At 40.5% G+C, this 25,630-nt stretch overlaps 1 protein-coding gene across 1 annotated transcript in view; it reads left to right on the forward strand.

Annotated features, from left to right (window-relative positions):
- Positions 1–1,114: 1,114 nt before the first annotated feature.
- The window catches only part of ITPR1 (inositol 1,4,5-trisphosphate receptor type 1), a gene marked incomplete at its 5' end in the record, with an annotated part of 163,685 nt that continues 139,169 nt past the window's right edge, over positions 1,115–25,630 (forward strand). The window contains 2 exons of the mRNA XM_080625644.1: positions 1,115–1,206; positions 4,955–5,025. Coding sequence (XP_080481770.1) covers positions 1,115–1,206; positions 4,955–5,025 — 163 coding nt within the window. The remainder of the gene's footprint in view (positions 1,207–4,954; positions 5,026–25,630) is intronic.

Here is a 25,630-nt window from a genome sequence, read left to right on the forward strand (position 1 = left end):
CAAGCCACCAGCCTGTGAGAAGGAGCAGCTTGGAAGAGCTGTTTGAAACCTGAAGCATAGAAAGCTCTTTCAGTGTTTTGAACTTGGTGATCAAAGAGCATGGCTTAGGAGGATACCCAAGAAACCAGTACATAGTCTTGGAAAAGACATCTTTGAAAATCTGTTCATCAGTGCTTCTTTTATCCAGGCTTCTGTTGTCTGTCTCTTTCTTTGTGGCTGTGACAGATAGAAACTTGCTTTTCTGTATTTAAATGACAAGTAGGTCCTGTATCATTCAACCCAGGATTTGGGGCTTTAAAGAAAATAAGGGTAGTTGTTAATACTGTGGAAGTTGACAACACTAAGTCACTGTCTCCTCAATGTTACATTTGTTGTGTAGATAAAATCTGTTTTAAAAAAGGAGTATTGATGTATTCCTGATGTCACAGGGATTTTGTTGCCCAAAGTATTTGACTCTGAAAATATACTTTTTTTGCTATGACACAACATAAAGATTCTGTTATTAGGCATATTCAGTGGGTCTTCACCTAATGCTGTCTTTGAACCCCAGCAAGTGGCTACCTGTGTGTTGGTCATGTCAAAAGTTTGACATGACCAAAACCTGAAGAGAGTCATGTCAATATTTTAGTTAACTATTTCCATGAGCACACCAGAGATACTTTAAAATATGCTCAAACCTATCTTTGATTCTGACAAAGAATCTGGCAAAGCAGCATGTTGTGATTTAGATGGTACTAATAACATGTCTTCAATTGAGGCAGCCTATTTTTCCTCCCCTTTTCCCTCTCACAGCTGGGATGAAATACATCTATATACCTGGGCTGAAATGGCTGTGATTGTCAGTTGGGACAAGTACAAATACCCCTAAACAGTCCCACAAATGGGATGCAGTAGCTGTTTCTTTTTTACCCTGGTTTATTTTCCTAAGCAAGCATTTTGACATGCTGTGTTTTCTTTGATACCTGAAGTGTCACTGCAAGAACTTTGGTTCAAACAAATGAATAACCAAAAGTGAAGGGTCCTGTTGTTGTAGTCTGCAGTAGCTTATACAGAGAAATTTTGCCTGATAAATAGTAATGTTGTGCTTTATTCTTCTAGGGGCAGTAAGCCGGAGATGACTGACAAGATGTCGAGCTTCCTTCATATTGGAGATATTTGTTCTCTCTATGCAGAGGGCTCAACAAATGGATTTATTAGCACTTTGGGGTAAGAACAGCTGTTCTCGTACTAAAAACATCTGTGAGAAGGACTAGCAGAACCCGGCTAGCTATCCTGAGCCTGACTGCTGTGAAATACTGGGTAAAGCAAGATAGCTTTATATACAGATTAGGCCTTAAATGTAAAAATGACCTAAAGCTAATATGGCAAGCTAGATTTTGGGAGGATGGAGAGCATATTTATGGCTATGGTGTGGTTTTGATGTCTTTGGTGGGGAGGAGGAAGCTGTTGAGTTAAGGTGTGGGTAGAGGGACGCAAATAAGTTTCATGTTGTTGTTTGTCCCGTGTCCATCCGTGTGTCCCGTCCTGTCCCTCCCTGCCCCCCACCCCCCTGTCAGGAATCACTAGGCCTTAGTGCAATCTGCTGATTTGGAAAAAAGGATGTAGCATAGGCGATGGAAGTTGTTAAAAATAAGATGATTAAAAAAAACCCAAACATACATGAAATAGAAACCCCGAGCCAAATGGTTTATATATCACTAACTTTCCATGATGACTAGTTTTGTCTTAGTGTTTGAGGTTTCTCTTAGAAATGAAATCGTTCTTCTCCTGTTAGTCAAAGGAGAACATGTTTCAACTCCTTAGCTTTGCCAATGGCCAGCACCCTAGCACTGTGGGAGCTGTGCCTTGCCAACTCCTGCCCCCGGTGTGCTTTCCCCACAGAGCTCTTTTGTGCTTTCTTCTGCAAAGACATCAGAGTAGGTGCTCTGTAGGAGAGTGCCTCTTAAGCAGTAAGAAGTGTATGCTACTTCATTAAACAAAAAGTAGCCCTTCACATGGGAAAAGGAAGAGTTTGCAGAGAAAAGCCATAGAATTGAAATACAGCTCTGATGAGAGACAGGGTATGTTTTATTCTGCTTAACTGCTGCTGAGGAGAAAGCTCTCTGAGCATCATAAGCTGGCAGAGGAGCTGTGTGCTGATTTGGAACACCTTGCAAGGGGCTGGATGAGAAGCTCAAAGAGCACATCTGCCACCTTGTTTGAAAGCAGTGAGAAATTCGAGGGAAGAAAATAGCTTGCATGACACATTGCTGTGGTACTTCAATACTGGATGAGTAGCAAAGAAGCAACCAGGAGGCTTGATGATATGGTGAGTGGGCACGCACACAACATGCTCTTTCTCATTTCCAGTAGCCGTAAGGGCCTCAGGGTGGGTACAGTGACAGCAAATTTTTTTTGATGCCTACTGTCCAGATGCATCTGATAAATGGAGCTCTCAAGCAGGGTACAAAGACAGCATCCTGGTAAGTCTCTCAGCAGGAACCGATGGGCTGGAATCTCATCTGAGTGACTCCAAACTAACTTGTAGGTTTAGTCCTCTAGCTATTAGGATTCTGGAAAATAAGGGGGCAGAGAAGGAAGCAGACACTGAAGATGCACCATGATCTATTATAGGAAAGAGAAGAAAATATGGGATGCTGCCAGAAGGGAAAGAAGGTATGATAAATGCGAGGGATGTAGTAAGTAGGGTTGGTCGAATAGTATTTGGCGAATGTATTTGACAAATTTCCCAGGTACTCGTCAAATATGAGATGTGCACTCTGAAGTACTTGATCAGCTGTGTAACTGGCCAAATACTATCTGCTGAAAACTGGCACAATGAATTAAAGCAATACTTTACATTTGGCTATTTTTTTCTTCCTAGTGTTGAAGCAAGTTTGGCAGTAAATAATTCCAGAACAAGTAGAAAGTTGTTATGTTATGTTTAATCCCATACAATGCATGATGAACATTATGCAGTGGCTGTGGCTTTTGATGGCATTGCTGAGCAGATATTTTTCACCATGGGTAGTCATTTTAGACATTACAGGCTCAAAGCATATGTATTTTCTAGGCTTGATGGGATGTTCTCATGGTGGATCTAAAGATCCCTTAGTGATACAAGCATCCTCTTTGATTTGATTAGTTCTGTTTTAAGGTAACTGCATTATATAATGGCCACACATCTTCTGAGCCTAATTTAAGCCAGAAATCCCAACTGCTATGTGAAACATGAAATGCATTATCATCTTATTAAGCCTTCATAATCAAATTAGTTTTGTCCCATATTTAATTTAGTCTTTGTCCTGGAGAAAATTAAAGAAGCAAAAAAAAGATTTGGTGTAATTGTACTCTCTATACCATGTGGAGTTTTGACAGTCTTATGTCATAATAATGTGTAATGACTTGTTCATGTGGTTAATGAAGGTTGAGAAACAGATATCACTATACATTCTAATGTCGTTCTAAATCTTTGAAGAGTGTTCCTACTTAATATTACTATGACATGACTGTTGATTAATCAGGACTTTACTCTTGCTGTTTCCCAAACTTAAGCGCTGTCATCATTTCAATTGCTGGTGCACAATATGTCCTCTTCTGTGTTTTTCACCCTGTAAAACTTTCTTCTTAGTAGTTTGGGAAGTTCCTATTTAATTCCAATTGAATGTCAGGATGAGAGGGATATATTACACTGAGATTATCTCTGTGGGATGATCAGAGTAACCCATTTGACTTGATATTTTTTTGGGCCTTTGTTCACTAGAAGCAGGTGTTTCAGTCAGCTCAAATATTAATACTACCATTCTTGTTGGAGCCCATACATGTATATATTATGCTGAATAGGGAGAAAATCCATGGGGAAAAAGCAATTTACTCTGAATGTTTGCATATGCAAATTCTAAATGCATAGAACTGTTGAGTCCACTTAATCTCTCTGATCTCTTGATTTTATGCACTTCTTACTTTCCAAAATTGTTGTCTCAAGATGCTCCCTGCATGTAACCAGCCTCTGCAAGGAACAACTCTCATATTCTAGGTCTCTGTCTTTTTCAAGTTGATTCTGCATGAGAATGGACCTCTCAAACCTTTTAGACCTTGGGAGTTTTACTTTCTACTTCCGTGTAGAATGCCTCTTTGACAGATTGGTTATAAGGGGACAAATTGATTAATTTAGAATCAAATCAGAAACTACAAATATTATTACAGTTGTGTTTGCAATTTGATAATAGCATTTGGTAAAAGTGCAATTCCGTGTTAATCCAAAGCATGCAGAGCTGTGATGACAGGTGCATCTGAAGTATTTTCTTTACTCTGTGGGTTTTTTTGCCAGTGGGTACTCACACGAATGCCAGGATGTATTTCCTGTTGGAATCTTTTGGGTTGACTTGTCCTGTTCACCTCCTTCCTGGCAGAACACGAGGAGGTTAGTTTGATCTCTTGACTTATCTTGTGTTTATGACTGATGAGCAGGAGGGTATATTTACGCCTTCCTTTCCCTTTGGAGTCCATTTTTATTGTATTTCTGCCTTTTCTTAATACCCAAGGGGTCACAGGGACAGTGTCCAGTTTGCACAATTGTCCTATTTTCCTGGTCTCTGTCCTTCATTTAAAGACATTTGCAACGTTATTTAGATCTGTCCAAGAGGCAGTAATTGTTCTGAGGCTGTCTTGTCACCTAACTAGAATATGGGCTGTTCTGTCTGCACCTCAAGGAGGGGACATAAAGGTGATGCAGTATACAGGAGCAATGACTTATTTATTGTCCCACCTATCCAGGAGCATAGCTCTTGGGCAACAGTAAACATTAGCTGCATGCTTCTTAGAAGGATTTGGCATAAGTTGGCATTTGGGGAATGTCTTCTGCTGAAGTGGCCACTCTGATAAAATATTGCAAATGAATAACTGGTTTTGCTATCAAGGATGTAACCAATTGCAGGGGAATTAGAATCTCATTTTACTTCTGATTTCTTTGCAGCCTTGTGGATGATCGGTGTGTTGTGCAGCCAGAAGCAGGTGATCTTAACAACCCACCCAAAAAATTCAGAGGTAAGTTTCTTAGACAGCTTAGTACCCTTACTTAGTACTTAGTTTGAAGCTGACCTTCATTTTGTGCCATCATGTGTAACTAGTTTGACCTCCACTGTTTCTGTGAAATATTTTAGTGTCATCTTCCATGAAGGGCAACTTGTGAGGTTACAGAAGTATGAATGCCTGTGTGAAGTGAGTTGTGGGACTTGTTTAACCCCACCCAGCTGCTCACTCACTCCCCCCCAGTGGGATGGGGAGAGAATTGGAAGGGTAAAAGTGAGGAAACACATAAGTTGAGTTGAAGGCAATGTAATAGTTAAAGCAAAAGCTGTGTGTGTAAGCATCCTTTGTGAGGTGGTGAAGATGGGGTTGCCAGTTGAGGTTTGCTCTCAGATCCGTCCAAATTTACAGGGTCCCTGTCAGTTTCAGTTCTTTTTCTCCATACTGTCATACGTGCCATTTAGTTACCTGGTACCAAACTTAGAGGAGAATGAAAAGCAAATGTTTGTAACAGCTCCTGTTGTTTGACCTCATTTGATATTAGCTACCTTTAACTTTGCTTTCATTCTGCCAGGAAACTTATGCTTAGTGATAAGAAATTAATGCCTACTTCTTTGCACAGCTTGACTAGGGCTGTTTGAAGAAAAATCTCAAACAGCAAGAGAAGCACTAACTGGGATTTTGCTTGGAAAAACCTTCTGGAATTCCTTTTTTTACTTTTTCTCTTCCTTCACCCCTTGGTTGCATCTTTCACCCAAAGCGTAGCTCAGCTGAATGTTCTCAAGTTTTGGTTTATTGCTGTTCTCAGATGTAGCAGCAACTGTTCATCTTGGGCTTTTGTTGGATGAACCTTGTTTCCTTGGTTATGCTTTGCTTTTATTAGGGGCTTAGAATTGCCATAGTTCTAGTCAGGTTTGGCTAGAAGGCCTGGTGATTGCTGTTGAAAGCCTCTACTGCTGGTTTTGTTTTCTGTTTGGGGTTTTTGGGGTTTACCATGACATGAAGATGCCTTATACAATGAAACTCTCTGTTTAGAATATAGCTGAAATACATGAGGTTTTGTTGGTTTTTGTCCTTTTTTACTGGAAAACTAAATAGCTGATAATTCAAATACTGAAGAGGCAACCTGGGGAAGTTTTAGCATTCAGTGTTAAGCTCTCCAGGAAAAGAACAATGGTGTTGCATGAACTAGAGCTGTGACTCCAGGCATTTCTTGGTGTTAAAATCATATGGAAGAATAAAGCCAGATTTAACTGTGACTGCTGGGTGTAGAAGGAGGTGGGGGGAGAGAAGAGAGCAAAGAATGAGAACAAGGCAATTCCTGCTAGCACAGTTTAGGAACTGCAAGTACAGAGACATTTGTCTGACATAAAACATTGTGGTTAGACATTGTAAATGTTCTCATATTACTTATAATTTATACATGGAGAAAGAATGGTGTGAACCTGTTCCAACCTTTGTAGTTGCTTCACTCAGGCTTTTGTGGGGAAGTTTATGCTTAATGGTGAATGGCAACAAAAGTCATAAAACTTTAGCAGGCATTTCTGTTATTTATACACATGCTTTATAAGAGTAGTCTAAGGTAAAATGCTTTCCGTGATAAACATGTTCAGTAGAAGTAATAATGAAGTTTATCACACTATCTTCAGCACAAACGGAAAATATCCCTTTTTTTATTATGAAGTAAAGGCACCCAGAGGCTTGTCTGTGGTGTTGCACGGAAGTCTCTGGCGAAGTTAGGACCTACAGCCATGTCTCTGCAGTCTTGCTCCGTGTTTTTATGACACCTTGCAAAAATACCTCCCTCGGAAATGGAACACAAGTCTTCGCTAAGGTGCGTTTATCCAAACAATAACGTTTACATCTGGGATATAAAGCAACTGTAGGCATCTGGTGAATGTAATTCAGTAGTCCCAATATTTAGGTTTGTCATACTTGGCACTTAGTCTTCGTTGCCTTGGGCAGTTGCCTTGGTACTGCAGATCAGTGGCACGAGGTACCTTTTGTGCAGTAGCAGCCTGGGGTGTGAAGTGATGGGAAAACACTTTAGTGTCCAACGAACTTTGTACATGGTGCCCACTTCTGTTGAGTGATTTCATGTAGGCTATCTAAGTCATCACAGCCAATGGGATCCGTGCAGTTTGAAGCCTGAGAAGCGCGATCTTGGTTTGAATTTGAATAGGTGCAAAGCATTGGCACCTGAGAAGTAACTTTTAAACATCTCATAAGAGCAGGACCAAAAGTCATCAAATCTAAGTGACTTATATTGTAGCTTTAAACAGTACTGGAAAAACACCTCTGTGCTATGACCTGGTTTATATCTGTGTGTAAATCCTCTTTTAAACAAGCTGTGCCATAGGGTGTCCAGTCACAGGTCAGCCAAATCTGAAGTGATCTGTAAGAAACACTGAACATGTGACTTTGTGGCCAGGCTGGATGATCTTGCTTTGGGTAGTATTTTTAAGAAATGTAATTCTAAGCTTCTCTGGGCAGACCTGTCTTCTGTGGGCAGATGTAAAACAGATGTAAATACAATTTTCATGCTTAATTAAAGTGGTGAGAGTTATCTAGAAGCAAGATTCACTGCTTAGCTATGCATACATATGACTCCAAGAAAATTCAGTGTGAAACTAAAGCATATATACCCAGTGGCAGAATTAATCCATCCTGCTTTTTTCTTAGCCATGGGTGTTAAGAGGTTTTAAAAAGTCTTGTTGCCTAGGCTACACTTAATCACCTGAATCTCGTGGCTGCAGCGAGGCCCTGGTCTAGAGGGTGGTGGGTTTTCTTTCCTTTCTACTTCAGACCCCTGAAATGCTGCTGTGCACAAAGTGATGCTGTGTATGCACAGTCGTGCTTCCCAGAGACAGCCTCTCATAAGAAAGGCAACCAACAGTAATGCTTAGCTGTGAGCATCTGTTGTCATCAGATGCTGATAACCTGCTTGTGGTGTGAAAACAGTCCCTGCCTCAGGAATGTGTTTCTAAAAGCAAATGTGTTGTAGCTGAAACGGGGATGGATTTTGTGTGCTAGTAAAGCACTCCTTTAAAAAATGTTGTCTTCAAGTTGTCCTAAGGAAAATTGAGTGAGGGGAGCTTGATGTGTGTTTGGATGAACTGGGTTGAACAGAATGATTTGCAGCGGCACGGCTGGAGTCAGAGATGGGAGCGATAGAGCCTTTCAGTCTGCTTGGAGGAGAATGTACAGAGGTATCCTGAGGACATGAGACCTTGCTTTGTTGACAACAGTTGTGGAAAAAGTAGGCTGACAGATTAATCTGGTGGTGGTGGAGCCCTGAACAGGGTGAAATGCAAGGAGAAGCTGAGAGTGAGATGGGATAGCACTCAGGTAAGATTTGGAGTAAAAGTATAGATGAGACATTAAACAAAAAGTGATATTCAGAGGGTGTATTAGATTGAAAAAACTGAAGTATCAGACTTAGAAAGAACTGTAAAGGAAGGTATTAGTTCTCAAGTCACTCTGAATGTTTACCATAGCTATTTCACACATTAAATGCTGTTGTGTCGTTAGGTCCTTAAAATACTGGTTTGGTCACTTAAAGGAATGAAGACTGATAGTTTATTTTATTTCCTTTTCCCCATCCCTATCAGCAGTAGGCAGTACCTGAAGTCAGGGGCTTGAGGTTGGATGGGAATTATGGCCTGAGATTTCAGTGGATTTTTGTTGTGTCTTTCTGAATCCACTTTAAATATGGTTGTTTAGGTGGGCTGGTTTATTTCAATGTAGTGGTTCTGTGGCCCTTTATGCTTTCAGATCCAACTAATTCAAAAGTCCTCTAAAACTGCCTTGCAAAGCACTAAGACTCAAGAGTACATTCTCTCTCATTTATTTTTAAAAATGCTAATATGAAAATTCTTGTGCAAGAATATTTTACTGGTCCAAATATACTGCATACAGATGAGATTCCTGGAAAAAGTCCTAGTTGTATGAGTCTCCAAAAAAAGCAAGTGTGTGACAGTTCCTTGGTTATCTCCACTGCTTTGAACAGAAAAAAAGATGTTTTGCGTACTTTATAAAGCTGGAACGGCTGCTCTAATTGCCTTCTTTGAGTATGACTGCACATCTGAGTAGTGGCTATAAATGAACATCCTTTTAATATGCATGGGTTTATGTGGAAACTATGAACTACTGCTGACCCTCTAGCTAGGCTAAAAGCACCAGTGTTTCATTTAAAATTGTTCGTACTTAAATGCACAGAGATGGAGTTATTCTGTAAAGTCAGGTCAGTTCTAGCAGTAGTGACAAAGCTGAAGTAGAGCCCAGGGATGATAAATGTGTGCTTTAGCTGCTGCTTCTGTAGTGTATTAGTTAGTTTGCATGTGCTTTTGCAGAGGTTTTATTTGTGTTCGTTTTGCATTGGAATGTAGTGCTTCGCTAAGCCAAATGTGTTTGCTTAATGCAAGACACTGCTACTACACCAGAACAGTCTGTCTGACAGCCTTCTCTGGAGATTTCTTACAGCTCTTTATTTGGGATGCCGATCTGTCTGCCAGGGATCCAGAAGCTTTGCAATAGCTGCATGAAATGCAGGGAAAAGGGCACTTACTGGGTTAATGTGTCCGGCAGCTACCTCCTTCCAGAACATTGTTTTAGTAGTTGCTGGGCAACACTCTTTTTTTGGCAAGATGTTCAAGGAATGAACCCGTATCTTAGACTTAAAATACCCTCATGGTGAAGCAGTAGATGAGTAGTTCAAATTCTGTTTGTTCTTTTGATCCTAATTCATACTGTATGCTCTTTATGAATATTGCCTTCACAAAGCCTTTGGTCAGGTTTCTCTGATGGTATTAGAGTCGCAGCCTTTGAACCACGAGTTCATCTTGAGCAGAAAAAATGACCTGGGCACTACAAAGGAAGTTTAATATATGAATGTGTATGTATATAACAAGATCTACACACCTCAATACTTTTCATAGATTTCTCTTAAATTCACCCTGTGTTCAGCACTGATGAAAATCAATGTGCTTCTCTATAATGGAAATATTTTGAGTTATGATTTGTTCTTCATAACTTTTCTGTCAATGATTTGAAGCCTATACACTGCTGTTTTGTTTAATATGAAGGAAGCCATATAATTTATGTAGTACTGATAGAGACTATGGAGTTATCTTGCATACATACAAGATTATTTAGCCTTATTTAGCCAGTGCAAGCTTGTTTATAGTTTGGCATTAGAACTGAGATTAAGGACTTCTCAGCTGAAGGATCACATTCATAGTTTTCCCAAACAGTTCAGAGTATTAAAACACAAATTAAACCAAATAGCCAGATCGCTCTGCCTGTTAGTTCTGGAAATATATCAGTAGCATAGGGAAGTGCACTCTGTAGGTATAAGGTGGTTCAGTGCCATCCCCTGTATTCACCAAGAAAAGTTTTTTGCAGTATAAGCCTTTAGGTATCATGTGTTCAGCTTCAACCTCAAATCTGTCACTCTCCATATGCACTCCATGCATACTTTTCCACATCTACTCTGATGAAGGTGATTATATCAGCTTTGATTGCTTTTTAGACTTTGATGTGAAATAGTCTGAATTGTATGATTTTCTGCATATATTAGTTGAGTTCAAGTGGGTGTTTTGCTGAGGGTTGAGGGCATATTCCTACAATGATGGCGAGAGGAGGAGGGGTGTTAGGCTTGGGTTGCATGGCCAGGTTTAGGCTCCTTTATCTCTTTGAATGTGGGGTTTCTAATGCTGCAGAAATGTTTGGGTATATTAATTATTAAGGTGCCTAAATGCCTTTAAGGAATACTTAAACTGATGTCTAAATACGCCTTTTTTCACTCTAATAACCATATCTTAGTAGATAAAATAGCAAGATTTTCATGCAAGAGACAGAACTTTTGAGAGTGCTCAAGGGCTAGGTTCAAAGCTTAGGATGGTAATCTTGAGGAAAAAGGCATCATTTGCAATAGGAAAGTGACTCCTTTGCAGGTTTGAGATGTCCAAGACGGATTAAAACACACGTGCTGAATATCAAAAGTACAAAGTGGGGCAATAGTACTGCATACTTAGTTAACTAACTTCTCTGTTTTATGGCCATGTAATGATTTAGTGTAAAATCAAAAGCAACTTTTAGGTTGGTGTGATGGAAAAGAAAAATAATAAAAATACAGTCTAATGTTGTGCTTATAGGGTTTTTTATTAAAATTGAGGCATGGGTCATTTTGAGTAGGAAAAATCATATCTCATTGAATTAGAATATGGTTAAAAAATCTAAAATACATTTTTATTGCCTTGATGAGGATCCTTTAGTATGATTCTCAGTATTTATAGAACTGTACTAGAAAACTGCCAACTGCTAGTATGCATTTGAATTTGATGCCCTTTATATGATGAAGAAAGCCTGAGCACTGTCTCTGAAATGTGACTCTTGAGCCCACCTCATCCTACATACAAGCAGATGTTATAAGCAATTGTCACTGTGACATTTAGGTATTTGAAAAAACCTGAAAAGTCACAAGTGTTGTGTTTTTGTACAGACAAATGTGCTTTTTATCTGCTAAAGCTTCAAAAAGCCTAGGGGAGAGAGTCCTATCAGGAGCTGATGCATGGCTTACATGAGCACACCCAAGCCCCCTTCCTCTCTGCAGCTTAGGTGGTGTGCAGTGTATGCTGTCTTCTCTGCTATACTTGGTGATTCAGAGTGGTGTCTTGAACACCTCATCTCCAGACATTTTTAGCCACAGGTTGTGTGGTGGTGCCATGCTCATCAGTGACAATTACGTTTGCTGTATTAGCAAGCAGAGAAGGTACTGGAGCTTTCCAAGCACAGCTTCAAAATGGGTCTTACCATAGATTCACCCCATGGTTTGAGTTGGAATGGATCTTAAAGCTGATCCAGTTCCAACCCCCTGCCATGGGCAGGGACACCTTCCACTAGACCAGATTGCTCCAAGCTCTGTCCAACCTGGCCTTGAACACTCCCAGGGAAGTTACACTCTTGCGAAGCTGCTATGTCCTGTAATTTACTTAAATGTGCAAAAGTAGCTTGCATTGCTTTGTTATCCCATAGTGATTGGGTGTAGGAATCAAAGAGAAACTGCTTTTTTTTTTTTGTCATGGAGAGTGAATCAGTAATCTGGTTTTAATTTGCCACCTCTGTTGCAGCATGGCTTCTTGGCTGCCTATGAAGCAACCAAGTCTGAAGTCCAGTTGATAGATATGTGTGCTGAAGCATCAGGACAACCTAAAGACATCCCAACTATGTGATGCCAGCGTGCTTTGCTGAAATAGTGAATAAGTGTCTGGCTAAATAATTACTGGTTTGAGATGGTTTATCATGGGCTTTTTTTCTTGTGTCCTGGTGATGGTGTACCAAGACCATAATGGGAAAGGTCTGTATGGCACAGATTACAAGAGAGTCTGTTTAACTTAGTGTAACAAAAGTTGTTGATACTGGACAAGAAGAGGAGCTGTGTCTATTGGAATACAGCACAGGCTGTGAAGATTGGCTGGGTTGCATTTGCATGCTGGTCTGCGCAGAGAGTACTGTGGTCAAGCAGCTGTCTGCCAACTTCTGGTTTTAAAGTGCTTTCATCTTAGATGTTTTGCATCTAGAAGAAGGCAGAGCAAAGCCCCTTGGAAATAGAAAGTGGCCATTAATATGCGTGGTTGGAAAGCTGCATGAAAAACGCAGTCTGTTGGTTAAGGTACTGCAAAAGAATGAGAGGAGATTTAATTGAACTCCTAGTGAGAAGTTCTGTGATTTGTGCACTTCATTTGCCCATCTGAAAAGTGTTGGGTAGTAGTTCTGCACTGATGAGACATTCTGTGCAGGACAGTGGAGGAAATGTGCTGGTGTAGTGACCATGTCCTAAAAATGAAGGAATAGGCAAAGCGCTGGTTTGAATGCTCATTCTTTTGCAGCAGCTCTCATAGGTCTGAGTTTTTTCCTTGTGGTAAGTTCAGGGTATTTCAGGTAGGGATGAGGGAGGGATTGCCAAAAAGCAGTGCTTAGCTATTAAGTAGAACAGTACTGTTAATAAACCTAGCCCCAACCTTGTAGACAAAAGAATACTGTGGCTTTGTTGCCATAGTTTCAGTGCAAAATCTGACCTTAGCTATAATAACATTCGGTTAGAAAGAACTAGCTAATCAGTTTTCTAAAATTAGTGTGTTCCCTAGTACATAAGCCAGTATGAACAGGATATTTAATGAAATATTATACTTAGTCACAAGAGCCCAAGGGAGTGAAATGCCTTGATGAATTGTGGGGGTAGGGTGACATTGGTGCATATCTTTTAATATAATGAAGTTATTAAAATTTGTGGCTTGCTTAATATTTAGGGTAGCTCAGCTGTGTGTTCCATGCAAGCTCCTTTACCCTATTCCTTTTAAAAGCTCTGAGTCTGTTCTGTGAGCCGGTGAGTCTCATCAATACCAAGTACTTCCAGAGGACCTTCAGATAAACTTCAGAGCTAGCGTTGTGCTTTTTGTTAGCACAGCCTGAGTGCTTTGCAGAAGAAGGAGTCTTACTCATACAGAAGGATGCAAATATTGAAACGAGCGGGTATGAAGTTTGTGGAAAAAAGCTGTCTCTCAGGTATTAGGTACGAGACATCCTCAGCTTTTTTACCAGTTGTCTAAAGTGTTGAGAAACTTGAGATCCAGGGAGAGACTGGTTGGTAATGCCTAGCATGTAAAATATTGCCAACAGTCCAGAACACCTGATGTGAGACTGCATTTATTATGCTCAAGGCTCACTGACCTAGCCTTGGGTGAGATTATATCAAACTGTGGTAACCTAGAGTCGAAGATTGTTTATTTGTGATGGATTAGCAGGTTTTCTTCTGTGCAAGGTGGTTGTTTGGATATTAATGCAAGAAAAATACGGAATATGCTGATTTGGGGTAGGTGAGCTGGCTATTACTTCTGTTTGAAATTTAAGTTCTCTTTCAGCTTATTTGGTGTTTCTGCTTGGCTGAACCATATTGTACATGTAGCTTTCTGGCATCACCAACATGTTGAATTTTTCTCACTGTAGGTTTTGAATGGCAGTTTGTGACTAAGGAACGTGAGCTGCCTTCTCTGCAGGTCTGATGTGCAGGATCGTGCTAGTGAGACATGGCTTTGTGGCGTTTTGTTGGCAGTACCAAGATGAAAGCCTGTTGCTCTCCATCCAGACTTGCTTGCTGTATCACACAATGATGAACAGTGTTCTCTTACTGCTTGGTGCTTGAGAGGTATCAAATACACGGGAAGAAGATTGAGATAAGGAGCATCTGAATGATGCTGTACCAGTTTGGTTATAGCTTTTATTTTGGTTGGCCAGAGCAAGTTACTAATGAATCGTTGCCTCTTCTTTGCAGTTAAGGTGAAAAGTGCCTGTAATTAGCGAAAAGCAACTATAATACTCTTCATGAATTTCCTGAGACGTAGCTTTGAACTGTCCTGGATGTGAAGCACAGACATTTGGTTACAAACATAGGGGATTTTGATTCAGAAAAACATTTTTCACCTTGAATGTGGTGACATTTGCATAGCTGAGCTGTCACACAGCTCTGCTTGGCTCCATGGGGTTTCCTTCTGTGACATGTAGCTTATGATTCTGGATACAGCACACAGTCATGGGAAGGTGTGATCCGTATCTTGGATCTTCCAGTTCAGATTCAGATTAGCGTGTTTATGCTTCAGGATTTCCATTTTTCTGCCTTGTAAACCCAGCTGCCTTCCCTGGGAAACTGTAGGAAGCCGTTCCTAGCTTTTACTTTGGTGGAGGCATGAATGATAATCTCAAATCTTTTCCCATTTACATTTTCATGTGACCAAATTGGATTTCATCTTGCCCCCGCCTTGGTGTGATCATGACGTGTTTCATTTTTCAAAGGGAGCAGGTAAGTGTGACACCCCTGAGCATCTCATCTGTGTCAAACTCTTCAGAGAGTCTGTTCTGTAGAATCTCACTTCTCTGTTGCTTTTAAGACAGTTAAGTTCTGCGCTGCTTGCAATAGTAATGCTATAGTAGATACGCTACAAGCTTCAATTAGTTTATGTAAAAAATAAGGCTTCATAATTTGAAAGGACTTAGAGTTCAGAAATATTTCCAGTTTAGGTTATTTACTCAAGAAGGCAAGAGATAAATATGCTAAGTATCCATACCAAAGAGGTCTTACAGGTAGTGTCCACGTACCACATGAAAGGCATTAGTCAAAAAGGAACCCACCCACAACTCAGAAGCTAAAGAATTTCAGTTCTCATTTTCTGGGTAGCCTGTTCTTCACTGAGCGAGAGTCCTGACTAAGTGGTAGTGTCTCCTGAGCTGTAAGCTCAGGGCTGTAGTGCTTTAAGTACTTCTGTTTGAGAGCAGTCAGAAGAAAAATGGTGAGGCTGCCAGCATAGCCAGCCATAAAAATGTGCTGTTATGAAAGCCAGGCCTTGCCAGTTGTCTTCAGTGAGCTGTGGGTGACACTCGCATCTCGGATCCCATTGCTGCTGGAGATTGAGTACCCTGTCCTTCTCATTGCAGGATTTGTACTCATCAATCAAGATGAAATATAGTACTGAATGTGTCAACACCTGAGTCTGATTTCTCTTCTTCAATTATTGATGCATTAACAGCACCTCCAGCTGAGTTCTTCACACTGCTGGGTGGAGATCAAAGTGCCAGTGCTAATCTGTCAAGCTCCTTGTAATTTGGGACCTGTCTGTAGAAAAATCCCCCGTCTTTCCTGCATAAGTTAAAAGTTCCAAATGCTGGGAAACAAATGAGCTGTTAGTGAAAGTTCTTGACTCTGAAAACTGCATTGCGGCCTTTGTGATGCAGAACGGAATTTGCTGCTTGGAGGTCAGCCTTGAAAAGCACATCACTGGTTCTTTAGGCATAAACTGGAAATATGAGTTTGTTTCCTTGCTTGACAAGTGATTGGGTGAAGTAGGGAGTTGCAGAGATCCCAGATTAGCAGTTAGTGGTCCCTAACAAATGCAGCTGGTATAAAGATGTGAAAGTATAAAGAAGCCTTGTGTTTCTCATCTAGAAAAAGCGTTGTTTGTAAACATATCCTCAATTTTCTTACTTGCTTAAAAAAAGCAATCTTGGTGTACGTAGGAGGCTGTTTCTCTTGCACTTTTACTTACCTTTTAAACTTCTGACTTTGTGGCCATGGCAAAGGACAAAATGCACGCAAGGTTTGGCGTAATACTGTGGAAGCTCCGGTGGAGGCTTTCTGCCAGCTGGTAATTGGGAACGGAGCTGTTCGTGCCTCTGCCTTCACAGAGGGTCTGAATGCAGAGATGCCAAGAAACCTGAGCTCTGATGCTCTTATTAAATACTGTTACCTTGCTGTGAAAGTCCAAGTGTTTAGGTTGGCATCTTATGTGAATGTTTCAAACACTAGAATAGCCATTAGTGGTTGATTGACACTAAGTGCAGTGTTCCTCCAAAGTTTTGTTCCAATGAACAGCTTAATATTCAGTCAAGTAAGAGAGCAACTTATGTGTTAGGGTAACGCTTCCTTCATACCTAGTTTGTGAAAATAGTGCTGAGGGCTCAGTGTTGGCAATTGATACCTGTTTTGATTATATAATATACAGAAGTTCAGTGAAAACATAACTCTGTATTGTGTTTGAAGAGTCTTTCTGTAGCTCTTTGTGTCAGATTTTCAGAATAAGAAATCACCTCTGAGCTCTACTGACAGCAGAGGAACTGTGGCATTGCTAGGAAATGCTGCTACAGGATCCTCTCCTGCTTTAACTAGAACAAATTATCTCTGAGTCAGATTTTATTAAGGATAGAGAGAGCTTTGCTATGCACAAGCAATCTGGTAGCACTTAGATCTTGTATTTAGTGAATGTCAGCCCTTTTATTCATCATGGTTAAAAATTACACAAGGGAAAAATAAACACAGAACTTGGAGGCATGAGGAGGTGAGAGAGTTGGATGAGGGAACTGCCATCCTGAAAAGGAAACTATCTTAGCTATATCTACAAAAGTCCTTTTCCTCCCCATCAAAGCAGTGCATGATCTCTACCCAGCATCCGTGAACTTGAAACAACACGGGAGGTGGCAGTTCAGGACCCAAGGGGGCTCAGTCGAAGGGGTTGGTTTGTGGTGGGGATTTCCAGTCCTTGACTGCTCCTTATGCAGGAAAGCTGCATTTTATTTTTGAAGAAACAAGATTAAATCTCAGTATCATTAGAATGTAACCAGTACTGATATGAAAGAGGAAAAGTTATGTTCTCTCTCTGCGAGATGATTCTGGGATACTGAACATGACCAGATAGAGAACAGAGCTGGATGTTTACTTCAGTGTTTTTCAGACCACATCCCAACAGCAGAAGCTGCAGCACTGATCTGGGGAATGCTCCATCAATCCATCCTGGAAGTTTCGATTAATTGGCACCACAGGCTTCAAAGAAAGCTGAAGAACAAGTGGTGAATTTGTGTTGTTTGCTTGATTGCAAATGGCTTCAGTGCAGAGATGACTTTCTCAACTACGCTGTTGTATCTATAACTAGATACTCTTATAGGTAGATAAATTATATACTTAGATCTAAATAGATATTCTTTTCAAAAGAATCTGTGTGGCTTTGATGTCTTGCTCATGTCTTAAGATCGATATTAAGCGAAGTTGGTTTTTGGAGTGTACACACACATCGGGTTGTGCTGACTTACGTAGTTCTGTCCTTCAAAAGTGCATTTTCCGTATTGATTAAAAAGCAAATAATGTGTCCTGTATTCATGTTATTGCAATGAAAGCTTAAGAACTTGAGGCACTGTGCTGTTAGGAGTAACTCAATTACCACATTTTCCTGGGAAACAAAAATTATATCATTGCTGGCTGCAGGAGCACTTGACTATGGAAATGGGATGATGACTGCATACCGTGTGTGTGCTCAGTACTGAGCGGTATGAAGGCAAATAATCTTTCCCTGCTCAAAGTACATACTCTCTAAATAGAAATGGCAGCACCCTATGAGCTGCTGTCTTGGGGATTGGAAGCTAAAGGCAGTATAGATTTTGTAGATAATTCTTGGTTATCATTGACAAGTTTTAAAATAAACTAGGAATTTATATCCTCCCGCTCCTTGTCAGGCAGATGGCCTCGGTCGTGGAGAATGACAATGAGGAGAAAATCCTTCAAATATGATCTACAGGATTTAATGCCAGATATATTTTTTGATACATGCAGTCAGTCGTGTGCTTAAAGTTTCTGTGATTTGTGAAGATTTGGAAAACTTGAGAGATGATAATTCTGCATTGGGATCAGAATTTGCCTGTGGAGAACTGTTGGGAGTTTAACAGCTTATTTATCTTATAATCTCCTTAAAGGTTCGCTTACGTGTTTGTATTTATATGCACACATAAGAAGTGCAAGAAAAGAGAGTAGACTATATATAGATGATTTAATCACATTACCTAATGTTATGAATATCCACTAATATTTAATATAATCCACTAATACGTAACATCATCTTCTTCTAATCTTAATGTTATGGTTGACATTTAACTTCCAATTTTTATCCTATGCAAAAAATTGAGTGTGTTTTCATACTTATTTGGTTTTAGCATTCAGCTGAAGTTGAAAGGTCAGAAGCCATCACCATAGTTTTTCAGTCTTCACTGTCCTCAGTGCTAAACAGTAGTTTTGAGGACCTTGAAGGCACATAGGTAGCAGAGAAAGCCATAAAGGGAACAAATGTAACTAGTGCTTTGCCTCTATAAAATGTTTGATTGAGGGGGAACCCTGACACTGTGTTGAGGCTAAAGTCGTTTAAGTCTGCATTTCCAGAGAGGTGTCACAACTCACTTGTGCTGCCTCTGTTATCCCCAAGCCAGCATGCATAAAATGGGAAGCAGAGGGGATGAAGGACAGGGAATGGCACAAGGGTGTGAGGAAAGCCCTGGGCAGGCTTCTGGGAAGATGGGGAGTTCATATGGAATTCTTGACACTGGTGAGAATAACTGAATGTAAAGAATAAACCTGGAGAAAATATTCTTGTAACTTCTCCAAGAATCCTTTATTGAAAAGAATCTGAAGACACTCAAGTTTTTGATTTTCTGAAACGCAGACAAGAAACAAACCAAAACTGTGGCAAAAATGTACAAGTTCCTGGGGGAAAAAAGTCAGAAAATGTTTCTCTTTTTCAGACACACTCCAGGAGAAGAAATTTCTGTTTGCAGAAAGTTGTTTCTTTCAGCTTTCTGTGTTCAAGTTTTCATAACTGATACCTTGCATACATTTGTGCTGCACTGAGGATCTTCGTGAGCTTTCCTTTCGGGGTTTTTTCCTGCCTAAAATGAGGTGGTTGGATGAGAACTGGGAAGGGATTGAGTGGAGCTGTCTGCTTCTCATGCAAAATTAATTCCTTCTTGCCATACCTTGCTTTCCCTTCAGGTACTGGCATGTACTTAATGTACTTTCTCCATTTTCTTTATTGTACCTTTTCAGTGCAGAAGCTACTGCATTTGTTTGTAAGTGTAGGGAGCCTGGTTGTTGCTTTGGCTGTGCTGCTGGTAAAATGCCCTGGCCCGTTTTACGATAGCTGTAAAACAACAGTTGAAGGTATTGGGGAGAGGATGCTGATTGTAGAGTTTGGGCTGGAAGACCTTGAGGTTTTACTACAACCTCGTATTAGTCACAAGAGTCCGTTGCCACAGACCATCTTGCTCTCTTACACATGCAGAAGTGTTGAGAGTACTGGTTTAGAGAAGCACCTTTGAGACAGTGCAGTCCAAGATCCCATCTCCTTGCTCTTTGGAGTTAACTACTGCAAATGTGATATTCGTGCAGTGTTTAAATTATAGCTAATACAGGATTAAAGTTGAACATTGTGTTGGGAACTAGCCATCAAAGTACTAAAGAAAAATCAAGAAAATAGAGAAAATGGGGGAAAAAAGTGTCAGGAAAATGGGTTGCAGCCTTAGATTTAAACTCAGTAACTTGAAAAAGAAAAACTTCTATCCTTCAGAGATTTTGAAGTGCCTGTCACTGAATGTTCCTTCCTTCAGGTTGTGATTAAAGGCTCATTTCAGAAAACCACAATGACTCAGCTACTTTGAATATCTGTTCAGTTAGCATGTGGCTCATGTTGGAGGCCCTAAGATTTTTCTCCCACCTCCAAAGATGGTTTTTATTGGTGGGTACTTTATTGGAAGTATCTTTTGTGCTATGCTAATTTTAACCGTACTTTAAATGTTTAGATTTTTAAAGAAGAATAAAGGCAGCGTATCCTGATATTGGTAAGTAGAAAGGAGAACGTTTGTTTATAAATATTTATTACTTTGTAAAGGCAAAGGTAAGTTTATTGTTTATCTAGATATTTTGTCCAGAAACACTGTTGTCCAGTGTTTATTGCAGTATAATGCTGGGTTATGCTGATCTCTTCTGAAGGACTGGAAATGCTCCTTGGATATTTTTTGGGTTGACTCAACTTCAAGAAATGGACAGTCAGTGCTTTGGCCTCCTCAGATCCTGTGCTGGTCAGATGGTACCTGCAGACAGTCCATGGACATTCTTGTATGCCATCAATATGAATATGTTTTCTTTCTGGTTGTGACCTCAGATAAATTCTTCTGTTCCCCTGTACAGTGCTTCATGTTCTTGAAGACAAGACCTGCCCTGTTTTGTGTTTTATATCCTCGGGCTCTTTGCTTGGAAATGGCATAGGTGAATTGGATACAGTTGGTTCTGGACAGAGCTTTTGCAGAATCAGTTGAGTGGCCTGATGAGAGATGTTTCTGAACCCATCAAAGGGAATTTTTGAGCAAAACCTGTGTAAATGCACATGAAGCAGAACTAGTAGTAGATTGTACAGGAAGGAACTAAGTGAATCTATTCTTCAGTGTGGTGGAGCTGCAGTATATCTTTTGATCCTTATTTAGTGGACAGAAGCTTGAGGGTGATTAGAGGAATAGATGATAGCAACCAGATATTTGTGATGATTATGTAAGGTGTTTAGTTGACTAACCTTTCCATAAGACATAGTGATCTATAGGACGACTTCTTTAATAGTCTCAGTTTGAGCTTTGTCAGGCAGCATCCTGTGTGGGTTTTCTGTGCTTACAAGTCTGTGGCACAACCAGCTGTCAGGTTGGGCTTTTCAGATTCATATGGAGTTAGTCCAACCTCTCGATTAAAATTTATGCAAGTGACTGAATTGCTGAAGTGGACATCTTGCTTTGCAATGATTCTTGATTACTGGCATCGTGCTGGTGCTAGAACTGAGGACACAGAAATAGTCTCTTACTCATTTTGATTTGTATTTCCCTGTTGGTACACAGAAATGTTGCCATGGAGGAGAGCGTGGGGTGGGAGTAGGCAGGAACCAGCTGCTTTAGGGCCACACTGGGAGGAAGACTGGGGGAGGATAATGCATGAAGTGTGCTCTTGCAAGCAATCGTAGCAACTTCTTGCTGTCAGGTGTTGTGTGGAAGAGCTTGGAAAGCACGTAGGGAAGGGTGGGCCTTTTAAAGAGAGGAAGTTGACTTTCTCTGTGCTGCTTTGGAGGGAAGAGGTTATAGAGCTAACATGCGTGGTGGACTTCATGGGCTGTTGTTCTTAGTCAAGAGTGCCTTTAGCAATGTTGTGCGCTTTTATGAGTTGTTTAAAACAGTGCTGCTTTTCAGTGATGTGGCCCTTCAGGGATGTGCAGGACAGCTGTATTACTTCTTTAAAATGCTTTGCAAAGTTTTAATCTAGCCAGCATGAAGAGTTTGCAGATAATTAACGCTCTTTTAACTGGAACATGCTTGTGACCTGGTCAGATGGGTTTTGTGTGTGTATTAACATTTATTTGTCTCTGCTTTTGCAGTCAGGTGTTCCTGCAGTTCACTACTGCAGTCTTGCTGTTCCTGCAGAACTGCTTTGGGTAGTTCTGCTGTTTGGGGCTATACCATAGCTCTGGAAGCCTTTTCTTCTTGGTCATATCTTTGAAGAGCAGCGAATTGCTGGTCCAGTGCAGGACTGGATGTCACGGTGGGATTTTACAAGATGCTATTATTGCAATTGGATAACCTCTTCTGCTTGCTTCTGCTCATTTTCTTATTGTACAAGTAACACAGGGGTCAGTTGTGGGGATGACTAAGTACAGATTTGGTAAAAAACTTGCTTCTCAGCTTCTCCCTTGCATTAGGAAGTGGAAATACCAAGTACCAAGAGATAAAGGAAGGTACTGTGACAAGATGTTTTCATCATGCCTGGCATCTGTCAGGATTGCGATCTTTCTGACCAATTTTTGTTACAGTTTCCAATGATTTCTGAAAACTTTCATCTTAAACCTACTAGACCTTAAAAATGGAGGTTTCAGGGATCACTTCTTAACCAGATTTCATTAGAATAGAGCAGGGGGTGTTCTGTTGCTGAACTGAAGGATCCATACTTGCTATATCATGGCTGGTATATTGGTGGTTTCAGTTTAAATATTATTAATAAAAACCCCCAAGTAGTTGATTTGTATACATAACAAGCATATGGCTTAAGGCTTTTACTCAGCAGTTACTTGGATGTATTTATTAGTAAAAGTACTACATGGAGATGTTTGACAAGAAAAACTTGTTCTCTGGCATAAGGTTAGGGTTTATAAAGTTAATTAGTATTCCATGAGCAGCTTTCTAGTGAAGGCTGAAAGCCTTCTGATTTTAGCAGTCATTTGTGTCCCCAAATGTGGGTTGTCTGAGAATGTGGGCTATCTGATGACAATTCTCAAGGCACATTATTGTAAAGAAGTGGCGATAATGTGAGTGCAAATGGTAATATTTGGCAAAGTGTGTAGTACAGCAAGTTCAGGGATGGAATACAAAAGCTCTCTTACATCCTTGCTCTGGCCACGCAAATGCTGTGACCTACCAATATGCTTTCAGGCTCCGTATTTCCTCATAATGTCATAGAAGCGTTTTGGCTCAGAAACTTGCTGCTATACAGTGCACGTGATCCTCCAATGTTCCCTTGAGCAGCACATGTGTTTCTCTTCACGTATTCAGTCTTTATACTGTTTTCAGCTTTACTTTATGTGGCTTCACCTTATAAAAGACTTCAGAGCTTTTTTGAATGACCAAGAGGGGGAAACTGCATTGTGAAGTGCTCCTTGCACACCCAGGAGGATGCAAGGCATAGTGACCACTGAAGGTCTGTAATAGTTCTTTGTTTCTTTGACTGCTGAAGATCATGGAAATAGAAATCACTGCACAGGAGTTTGTAGTAGCCAATATAGAATCACAGAATGGTTTGGGTTTGAAAGGACCTTAATGTCATCTAGTTCCAACCCCCTGCCATGGGCAGGGACGCTTCACACTAGATCATGTCACCCAAGACTGTCCAACCTGGCCTTGAACACTGCCAGGGATGGAGTGTTTACCGCTTGTTTGGGCAACCTGTTCCAGTGCCTCACCACAGTCACAGTGAAGAACTTCTTCCTTATATATAACTTGAACTTCTGCTGTTCAAGTTTAAACCCATTACCCCTTGTCCTTACCCCTTATCTTTTGGTTAAGTCTCATAATCCTTTCTTAAAGTTTTTCGTGTAACTTAACATGTGGTATCCTTAGCACTCCAGTCTTCGGTAAGAAAATAGTGCATTTGTGCCTGAAAAATATCTGCAGTTTGTGTAAATGTATGGAAAAGGAGCCGGCTTTTTGAATGTTTCCAGAGAGCAAGGTGCAGGCATGCTGGAGATCTTGAAGTTCACCTTTTAACAATCCAGAGATTTTAAAAGTTGATCTTTTAAAATCCAGTGACTTGGCAGACAATTTAAAACGCGGCTTCTAGTGACTTCCTCTTCATCCTGTGAGTGACTCAGTAAAACTGAAAGTCAATGAGGAAAGTCCCAAGTGATCTTGGGACTAAAAGCTCAGATGTAAAAGCTCAGAAAATTACAGGCAATTGACTTTTCACGTCTTTGTCTTTTTTTTGTTTGTGTAACGTGCATTTCCTTGTGTTTCGAGGGGTTTTTTTTTTTCTGCTTCTATCAGTTACCTTTGAACAAGGTTGAGATATTTGATGAGCATCGTTGGCCCTTTCCATGATTGAGCTTTTGGGTATCATCAGTGTCTGGGTTTCCTTTAGGATTTGCTGAATTAGTCTTTCATTACTGAACAACTAGGCAGGATGTTGGGTTTTTTTTTAGCATCTCTAATACCAAGAACTCTTGCAGACTGTCCTTCATAAATCATGGCTAGATTATTGTAGGAGAGTGTCACATGTTGGTTCAAGACATTGATATACTTGTTTTCCCAAAAGCATGTGTTAACTTTTACCCACAACGATTTTATCCCTGGGGCTTACAGAGGAGTAACATAGTCAAGTGCTACCTTTTACTACTGCAATTTTCCTCTGAAGTCATCCAGCTAGCAAGCATTGTTTCAGAACTCCTCCGTGGGAGAGCTGGCATGGGACGGTGCATTGAGAGCTCTTGTAGCTGTCAGTGCCAAGGGCTGGTTTTTAGTGGTTAAAAACAGCAATTGGCACCGTAACAGGTGAAACGACGCTGTTCAAATGTCACCATTGATGTAGTTTTAGTGAACTCGTGCTAAATTTACAGCAGAGCAAGAAGGGGCTGCAGTAATTTTTAAGCACTCCATCATGTGAAACCAGCAGGGGTTAGGTCCTTGTCTGAAGTGTTGGTTGGTCCGTGGGACCAAATCTGAGTAGGGCCGCCTGTGAGTTGCCATTTCAGGCTGTCCTGGCATCTTCCCTTGAAAGGTTTCATCTGCCTGCAGGTAGTGTTAAAAGAGGACTTCAGGCTGTTTTTCTGAACTGCAAAGGATATTGCTCCATTGAGGCTACTGACAAAAGGTGGCATTTGTGATCAAAGACAACTATCTTTGCTGTCTCTGTGTGGATATCAGTGTAGGATGTGTTCAGGCTGTGGTACACCTGATGTTGTTTAATAGCTCTCACCAGCCCATCTATCATTTTTGAATCCAGCTTGCTTTCGCACTGATTGACATGTTATCATTATGTCAATAAGGCAGCTTGAAAGATGGTTTAAAACATTGAAAATGTACAGTTGTTGTTCTGTGTGGAAAAGGAAATCTTTTAAATGAATGTAGTTTAAATACATGTATTTCCTCTAGACTTTTCAGAAACAAATGTAAGTCAGGATGTATGTTGTGATGGCAGTGGTCATGCCTTGAGGGTGAGATAGTAATGCACAGTCCTTCCTGGTGTTTCCCTTGACAATGCAGGTGTCTTGATGCATCGTTGTTATGGTCAGAGAGCTTCATTACAGTTCCATCACAAGGATCAATTTGAGGCTGGGAAAATGCATGACTCAGTGTTAAGGAAAAGCTTGCATTGCTGTAGTGATATCTTGGTAAAGGTTTAATCATCACTTGTCTTCTCGTCTTGTTTTTCAGTTGATTATGTGTTTGCTGTAAAGGCCTCCCAGCTGTGACTGTCAAATGCCCCACTAATGTACAGATTTGCTCATCTTTTTGCAGCTGGCAGAAGAGGGGACTGAAGTGAATGGATCTGTTGATTCACACACACTGTAAGAAGGCAACAATTAATAGGCTTTGAAATCCAAAAACTGGTAAATACTGTGTTCTTGAAGGTAAATGTGCTTCGGAAGCAAGCAGTGGTCAGGATTGAAAGTGCAGGTGGATACTGGTTGCTTGACTTTGGTTGAGTGCCAGTGTGACTACTGCAAATTAGAAAGCCAGGGGT

This window comes from Psittacula echo (assembly GCF_963264785.1).
Source record: "Psittacula echo genome assembly, chromosome: 9".
Taxonomy (NCBI): domain Eukaryota; kingdom Metazoa; phylum Chordata; class Aves; order Psittaciformes; family Psittacidae; genus Psittacula; species Psittacula echo.